This window comes from Lycium barbarum, chromosome 9, assembly GCF_019175385.1.
Source record: "Lycium barbarum isolate Lr01 chromosome 9, ASM1917538v2, whole genome shotgun sequence".
NCBI classification, from domain to species: Eukaryota; Viridiplantae; Streptophyta; class Magnoliopsida; order Solanales; family Solanaceae; genus Lycium; species Lycium barbarum.
In genome coordinates, this window is record NC_083345.1 from 29,474,257 (window position 1) to 29,483,448 (window position 9,192).

Here is a 9,192-nt window from a genome sequence, read left to right on the forward strand (position 1 = left end):
TTTGAGTCTTGGATAGTCAATTTTAGCTCATTGTTATCCTTTAAATGCTCATTTTCGCTCTCTTTATCCTTTTTATTCTTTTTTACCTTCACTTTGTTTTCACTTTGCTGAACATAATTTGATCCTCGGCGAGTCTTTGCATAACAAAGAAACAGTAAAATAGCATTCAGCTACAATGGAAACGGAAATTTTCTTGATTTGAGTCTAACTTTTGTGTGCTAAAAGTTCCAACGGTAACTGTTGTTTATGTTTAAATGTATTAGAATGTGCCGTGTTAAATAGTCGCCTATCTGTTCTCCTTGAAGTGGCGGATAGTTTAGTATAACATTCATTCCTGACCGCCGCTGCCTGCTTAAGACTAAAAGCTAGTAGTGAGACTTCTATTCTGCCGCCCTATCTAGTAAGAGCATCCGCCCATTCCTCAGTGAAAGGAAATGCTACTCAGGCATCAAAAACGAAAGCTGGTGCCTCGTCAGAAAGACTTGGTTCGTAGAGTTACGCTCATCTCCTACAGAAGCGGACCTTGGATTTGAGCGCGATGAGAGCACATTTGCCTTTAAACATGCTAACTATTAGTGTCATGCTACTCTTTAAACTTAATGATTGTAATAACTTATCAGCAAAACTTTAATATTATTGATTATCACCACTTTGATTTTAATTTAATAAATATACCTCATTCATCATGCTTAAACTTGTCTCAGACTTTATATTCTGAACAACAACAAAAAAAAACTTTTTTTTTTTAAATAAAAAAAAAAAGCAGGTAAATTTCTTTGAAAAATAGGTGCTGAGAGAAGAAATTTGTTTTAAGCCTATTTTAAACTTCAAAATTCTCATTTTTTCTCAAGCAAAACATGAGTCACTAGTCATTTTGTAAATTATATTTAGTGTAGGTAATAAAAGACTATTACTAAATACTATTTGTAATTTTTATAACAATTTTCTAAAATATTAACTATTTATATTTTAAATAAAATTTAATTTTAATTTTAAAAAATATCTAATTAATGACAATCAAAACTAAAATTTTTATAATTTTATATACATAATTGACATAGACAAACACAAACACAAATAGTGAGACAGGGAAGTAATAACTAATGCACGTTATATTACAATAACGATTATAAAAAAAATAGAACTAATATTAATGGATTTAAATTAAAATATATAAAAATATAATATAACATTAATTAGGTTATAGGTAAAACACCTAGAAAATAATAAAAATATTAATTTATAAAGGTATTACATGAATGGGAATAAAAAAGTTCAGAGAAATAAACATTCCGTGGGATAGAAGGAGAAAATATTTTATTCAAAATCGAAAGGGAGATTGATTTTAAAATTAAACTGAGGATGTGTAAATAATTTGTGCTCAATTTATAAATAAATAACTAGTAAATAATAAAATAAGAAAAAGTAAAACTGTGGACTCCTAAGTGGAAGTACTAGAAACTAAGTTGAATTAGAAGAAGTAAAAAGAAAAAGAAAAGCATAGCAAAGAAGCTGTAGTCGACTTCAAGCCAAAAAGAAAAACATAGTAAAGATGCTATGGTGAGGTTTCGAACCCAGGTCACCTACGTCGTAAATCTTTTGGCCAACTGCTACACCAGCACGCCCAGTTAGGCCTTCTACATTTTAGGGGCCACGAAATATATTTAACGGGTCCTTTATGTATATAAAGATATGTATATATATATATATATATAATATACATAGAGAGAGAGAGAGAGAGAGAGAGAGAGTTTCTCAAGGTTATGGGGGGCACGTGCCCCCCCCCCCCCCCCCCAAAAAAAACCCCCAATGTAGGTCCGCCCCTGATCTCCGACCATAGATGAATCCAAATTTCACCGGTGTTCCTTTAAAACCACCACCCCCATTCCCTCCCGACCCTTCGCTGACTAGCCCTAGATCCCCCCCCCCCTACCCACCCCCATCCCTCTTTAATAGCCCCAAATAATTCTCCAGCCTCTGGTTTTACTATTAAAATAGTCCCAAATCTAGCAATCCCTTTAACTTTCTTGGCAATCATGGGGAAACCTAACAATAGCTCAAAGAGGAAGGTCTAGCTCACAGACCATATGAACTTATCGGAGGAAAAACTGTGGTGAGCTTTAAAAGAAGAACATGACAAGCTAGCGGGGATATCCTGACAGACTATTATCGGTAAGTTTCCTAAAATCAAACCTGTAATCAATCTCATTCGTACTGATTTCAATCAAAACATTATAACATTAAGATTAAAGGTGTTGTTGGAATTGGAGCATATTGTTGGGATCGAAATAATAGGGCAGCATGTGGAAGCTCATAATTACAAACCTTGAAAGTCAGACGACAAAAACAACTACATTAAAACAAGTATATTATTATAATATGGTCTGGTCAATTGGCCTACTTATGAGAAAACTACTATAAAAGCATAAAATCCTATTGACAGAATAATTTCCCCCTAAACAAGACTTTTTAATGACTGCATTGTAGATGCTATTGTGTTTTTTGTGTTGTATGAGATGGATTCTTTAATATATAGAGGTCCTCCAAGAAAGGGATGTTACCCGATTATGGAAGATTTTTATATTCCTTTTAGGAAAACTAATACCAATGATGGTAATACTTTGTCTTTCTTTAAAGTGAAAAGTAAAATAAATATATGGTAAAAAAATCATAGCAAAAACCCTTTCTTTAAAGTGAAAAGTAAAATAAATATATGGTAAAAAATTCATAGCAAAAACCCTAACACATATAACATGCACCATGCCTTCATTGATTTCAATTTGGATAAAGACCCTAGGAATGTTTATAGCAGGAATTCCCTTACTATTTGTGGTATGCAAATGAGACTACAAAAGTGGACCACTAATTTTAAGCCGGACAAAGAAACTTCTCTTGTTACTCTGTGATTATATTGCCAGAATTGTCATGGCATTATTTTGAATGGGATGCCTTAAGAAGAATTGTTGATCCTATAGGTGCTCTCATCATCATTGGCAAGACCACTTTATCAAAGACCAGACCTACCACTACCAAGGTGAAGGTAGAGATTGACTTGACCAGACCTCTACTCCATGAGTTATGATAAAAACAAAAGTCTCCACTGACAAAAAAAGTGATCATCTCACAGAAAATTGCAATGTTTGGTTTGAATTTATGTTTCCATTATTGAGTTATGAAATTGGTAAGCCTATAGGGTTGACTCACTCTAAGTGCTTGCACGGCCTTTGGATTTGGGTCGTACTTTTCCATTTTCTCAAAGTAAAATAGCAAGATGGAGTATAAATAAATTTTGTGGTAGTAATTAATAACGTTAAGTTGAGTTCCAAAATAAAAAAGAAATATCTACTCATTCATTTGAAAAGTAACCAACCACCCATGTAGATGAAGATGAGAAAAAAATGAACAAAAGAAGGCAGACGCTATAATTGAAGAATTAGCATTAAACAATTCCCAAAATATAAAGTACATTATTATTTTGAGATCACTATCATATGAAGATGGATAGCCAAAATGCCATGTAGAAATAACTGAGGTTCATTAAGATATAACGGAAATAGAAAGGGGTGACTAGCACGGATAATCGCAAGCACAAAAAGGACCATTAAAGCCAACTTGTTCAATGCATTGGCCACCAGCATTGGGTCCAAATTTTTGCTTGCAAAATGGCAAACATTTTGGCTCAACTTTTCCTTGGTCGCACAATAATTCTGGATGTATTTGGTAGCAAGTTTTTGATTCAACTGATAGGACCATTGTTCCAACTGCATTAAATAAAAAGAAGGGTCAATAATGAGTATTGATATTATTAGGAAAGTATTATGCACAATAATGTATTGTATGTATTGAATGTTATAGTCGTAAAGAAAAAAAGTAAAGATTCTTGCTTACCAAGAAACAGAGCAGCAACAAGAAGGACACAAGTCAAAAGCTTTGCCATTATTCTTTCTAAAGATATACTCTAAATATAGTATTAGATAGTGTTTTGGTGTTCCTATGCTCACTTTGAATAACTAAGCTAACCAAGTATCCTTTTATAACTTGAAAAATAGCTACAGAGTGAGACAAAATCAAATTCCTAAGATAAGATTTTGAAAATTTGAAATATATAATTAGATTCTAAAAGTTAATATGTTACCATAAGTGATTATCATCTTTTTTTTTTTAGATTCCTCAAATTAATATGGCTTTAACCACTTACTATAACATACACATACTCACACGTGAATGTGTGATCACACACATATTGAATACAGGGTTGTATGCAGAAGTTTCAAATGGGTAGACTAGGCTATATTTGGGCGGGCTAGAATGACTTGAATCTAAAATGACGATTGCAACCTGTCCAAATATTTGGTTTGAGTCCAAATAGGCAGGTCAATTTGAACTAAATAATGGGTCATAGCTCATCCTGTCCAGCTCAAAACCTCTTTTAATTATTTGTTTCTTTATAATTTATTTAATCACCAAATCGAAGATTTTCATTTATTTATCAAGAATATTTCCAAAACAAAAAATATTAAAATACATCCAAGTTTTCCCACACTTTTAAATGAGGTAACATGGCTTATGCCCAACATGACCCGCCAAATGAACATACCCACAGCCGAGTCTGGGCGAGTTAGTGTGATTATGCTTTGAAATGTTTTTTATAATTATTGTAACGACCCGTCTGGTCATTTTGTATTTTAGCACCTTTTTCCCCTAAATGACACTTCTCATAGGCTTAATATACATTTTACGACTATGCGCGAACGGGTGGTACGAATCTCGAGGGACACCTGTCACATCCCAGACAGACGTGAGTGGCACCCACACTAATCCTATAGTGGGCGAACCAATCCCTCAACCCATTATCAAGCACATTTCCAATTACTTAAGTCAATTTTAAAACATTACTCACGAATAAATGATAAAATAATCTAACAATAATATAAATAAATAACAAGTGCGGAAATCTAGCTATTACATCCCCAAAATCTAAAAGTCATCGTACAAGGACTCTAACCAACAATGTCTAAAGAGAAGAAATAACTGTCTAAAATAAACATAATGTCTGGAATGAAAATAGACATCTGAAATAAGAAAATATCTTCGAGCGGCATGGCCTGAATAGGAGCTCACCCTATGATCTTGGTAACGGATAACCTCAACTAGATGTGAGGTCTGAAAGACGTCTCTGGCTCAAAATCTGCATTCACAAAAAAGTGCAGCAAGTATAGGTCAGTACAAACAACACGTACTGGTAGGTATCAAAGGCCGACTAAGATTAATATCATGCATACATACATAAAATAAATGGAATAAGCAGGCAGGCACAACCAACATGAAAACACAACAAGTATCCCGGAACATTACTCACTTAAGAATCTGTCGTCAATCATCAACAGCTAGACAAGCCAAATGTAATGCAATAAATGATAAAAATCTCCCTTGTATGTACACACATGCTATATGGTAATGTTTTTCCCAAATAGCCATGACCTGCAGGGGACCTATGGTGTCCATGTACCACTCATTCCGGAACGGACCTCGGACCACGAGCTCATAACTAGGCTACATCGTCACCTCCTATCAAATGTGCCTTAAGAGATGTATATGTCCCATCCCAATCATCATCAATAATTGCCTCATAATCACATCACAAGAATAATTCAAGCATACGTATCAAGTCAACACCAATGAAGAATAATCAATTATCACAAGTCACAATAAGACTCACAGATAATCTGCTCAATGATAATATAATATGTAGCTATCTCAACTCGTCTCTGATGGGTATATATGAACACCTCCCTTTCTACAGTCTCAAGAATACAATTCAAGTTTAACACCCTCAACAATGGAGAATCACTTCACATGATTTAATCGTACAACTAACAACGATCACCCAAAACTCTATGTCCGAAAACCTAGACATGCCTTCTCCCATAAATTCTACGACATATACAATCAACTAATCAAAGTCTAACTCAAGTAAACCGTAACCTACCTCAAAGCATATTTGAGCAATGGAATCACTTCGCAACCTCTTTTCCCTTTCGCAATGCCTCAGAACATTCAAAGTCTAGATATCATAATGCTAAGTGAGTAATGGAGTATTAACTCAATTTATAGGTTCTATAATCAATTCAACCCTACAAATCTGATTTTAGCCAAAGTTCCCATTTTTATTGAACCCTCGGTCTCAACAAGCAATTTCCATCATTGAATATCCAGTTCTCATGCTAGGAAGTGATAATCTCTACTCTTAGTTGATTAAACAACATTAAAAGACAATAAACAAGAACCCATTAATATTCTAGAGTTTTCTTGGTATTTGTGTTCTACCATTGAATTCCTATTTAGGGTCTTTTGATTGAAACAAGAATCTAGTATGAACATTAAGAGAAGAAAGTTAGTGATTAAGGCTTACCTTTGATGAAGAATAGTGCCCCAGCCTTAGAAATTCACCTCTATTCTCTTGGGAACCGTTTTGGGGATTATGAGAAGTGTAGGCACGAAATAACTACTTAAACTCGTCATTAGACTTAAGTGGCTTCGTTGCAGCGACCAAGGTCTCGCTGTAACGGACTCGTTGAAGCAAACGGAGCCTTCGCTGCAATGAACATTGGGATTTTCCCACCCTTCATTGCAACGAACCCTATCTTCCCTGCAACAATCTCATTGAGTACGCTCAGCTTGTTCATCTGTCTGCGGATGAAATGCAGTACTAAGATTCACTTGAGTGCCCAATCAATTCTGAAAATATCTCCAGAAGTTAGCTGTGAACTACGACCCTCTATCTGAAATAAAAATTGTAGGAACACCATGAAGTCGTACAATCTCTCTAAGGTAGAGCTTCACATAATCTTCAGCTGAATAAGTAGTTCTGACTGGTAGAAAGTGGGCTGACTTTGTAAGCCTAACTATTATGACTCATATTGAATCATACTTCCGCTGCGTACGGGGCAACCCTGCAATGAAATTCATATTAATTACCTCTCATTTCCATGTCGGAATCTCAATAGCCTGCAATAAACCTCCGGGCTTCTGGCGCTCTATCTTGACTTGTTGGCAATTTGGACACTGAGCAACAAACTCCGCTATGTCCTTCTTCATACCATCCCACCAATACACTTCCTTGATATCATGATACATATTTGTTGTGCCCGGGTGAATAGAATAGCAGGAATAGTGGGCTTCCCCTATAACTTGCCGACGAAGCCCTTCAATATTAGGAACACATAATTTACCTCGATACCTGAGTACTTCATCTCCTGAAATCACAAAGGGTGTTTTTTCTTTCCGAGGAGCCATATCTCGATAATGAACTAAATAGGGTCTTCGTACTGATGCTCCTTTACCTCGGCTACCATGGATGATATCTTTGTATCCTGAACCGTAACTCCGGTATCACCTGAGTCTATCAATGAAACTCCTAGACTGGATAGCTGACAAACTTCACGGGCTAGCTCTGTCTTCTTTGGCGGCAAATATGACAGGATGCCCATAGATTTACAACTAAGAGCATCGTCTACAACATTGGCTTTTCCAGGATGGTATAGAATATCAACATCATAATCATTTAACAACTCTAGCCATCGCCTCTGACGTAAGTTCAGGTCTTTCTACTTAAAAATTTACTGGAGGCTTTTATGGTCGGTATAGATATCAACATAAACACCGTATAAGTAGTGCCTCCACATTTTCAAAGCGTGCATCCTCAATTGTTTAGAAGTATAAGAAACAACCTTACCGTGTTGCATTAATACACAGCCCAACCCACTACCTGAAGCATCACAATATATCACATAGCCAACAGTTCCCTCTGGAAGAGTCAAGACGTGTACTGAGATCAATTTATCCTTCAATATCTGAAAACTCTGCTCACATGCATCCGTCCATTGAAACTTAGCTGATCTCTGAGTCAGCTTAGTCAACGGAGCTAGAAGAAAATCCCTCTACGAACCTCCTATAATATCCTGCCAGACCCAAGAAACTACGTATCTCTATTAGTGTCATGGGCCTTAGCCAATTTCTCACAGTCTCAATCTTTTGAGTATCCACTCTAATACCTTCATCTAAAATAATGTGACTAAGAAAAGCCATAGAGTTCAACCAGAACGCACACTTAGAAAACTTCGCATATAATTCTCTATCTCAAAGAAGTCTAAGCACTACATGTAGATGATCTGCATGCTCAACCTCTGACGATTAATAAACCAGGATATCATCTATAAATACAATCACGAACTGATCTAGGAAGGGTCTGAATACACGATTCATCAAATCCATGAATGCAGCTGGAGCATTAGTTAACCCGAATGACATTACATGAAACTCATAGTGCCCATATCTAGTCCTAAATGTCGTCTTTGGAATGTCTTCCTCCTTTACCCTAACCTGATGATACCCCGATCTCAGATCTATCTTTAAAAATATCTGGCACCCTGCAACTGATCAAATAAATCATTAATCCTCAGAAGTGGACACTTATTCCTTATAGTTAATTTATTCAATTGCGTATAATCAATACACATTCCTAAGGAGCCATCCTTTTTTCTTACAAATAATACCGGCACTCCCCATGGAGATGTACTGGGCCTAATAAAGCCCTTCTCAAGTAAATCCCTCAATTGCTCCTTCAATTCTTTCAACTCTTCAGGTGTCATTTTATAAGGAGGAATGGATATTGGCTGAGTATCGAGTAATAGATCGATAGTGAAATCAATCTCCCGCTCTGGCGAAATGCCTGGAAGCTCATCTGGACACATCTCTGGGAACTCATTAACCACAGAGACAGACTGAAGGGTCGGTGACTCTGCTTGTACATCCTGAACCCGAACCAGGTAATAGATATACCCTTTTCTGATCATCTTTCTTGCTTTATGGTAGGAAATAAACCTACACCTAGGCGAAGCAGCATTACCCTTCCACTCTAGGACTGGCTCGTCTGGAAACTGGAATCGGACTACTTTTATTCTACAATCAACATTAGCATAACAAGAAGCCAACCAATCCATACACATAATAACATCAAAATCGATCATATCTAACTCGATCAAATCTGCCATGGTATGGTGGTAGCAAACTATAACTACACAACCTCGATATACTGGCCTAGCTATGACTGGATCACCAACTGCGTAGACACCTCAAAAGGTTTAATCAATTCAGGCTTTATCCCAAACTTGCCAGCCACAAATGGAGTAA

General features: G+C 36.1%; 1 protein-coding gene across 1 annotated transcript; it reads right to left on the reverse strand.

Moving 5' to 3' along the window:
* Nucleotides 1–3,415: 3,415 nt before the first annotated feature.
* On the reverse strand, nt 3,416–4,043 carry LOC132610644 (putative defensin-like protein 120). The gene is made up of 2 exons (XM_060324963.1): nt 3,889–4,043; nt 3,416–3,761 (listed from the first exon to the last, which is right to left on the reverse strand). Exons 1-2 carry the CDS (start codon nt 3,935–3,937, stop codon nt 3,568–3,570), a joined length of 243 nt encoding a protein of 80 aa, XP_060180946.1. The 5' UTR covers nt 3,938–4,043; the 3' UTR covers nt 3,416–3,567.
* Between the last annotated feature and the right edge of the window lie 5,149 nt (nt 4,044–9,192).

What these genes read in the sequence shown, in the direction of transcription:
- LOC132610644 (XM_060324963.1), bottom strand. Translation starts at nt 3,937, where the DNA reads ATGGCAAAGCTTTTGACTTGTGTCCTTCTTGTTGCTGCTCTGTTTCTT. An exon ending in TGTTGCTGCTCTGTTTCTTG is followed by an intron (nt 3,762 to 3,888) that starts GTAAGCAAGAAT and finishes TATTTAATGCAG; the next exon opens with TTGGAACAATGGTCCTATCA.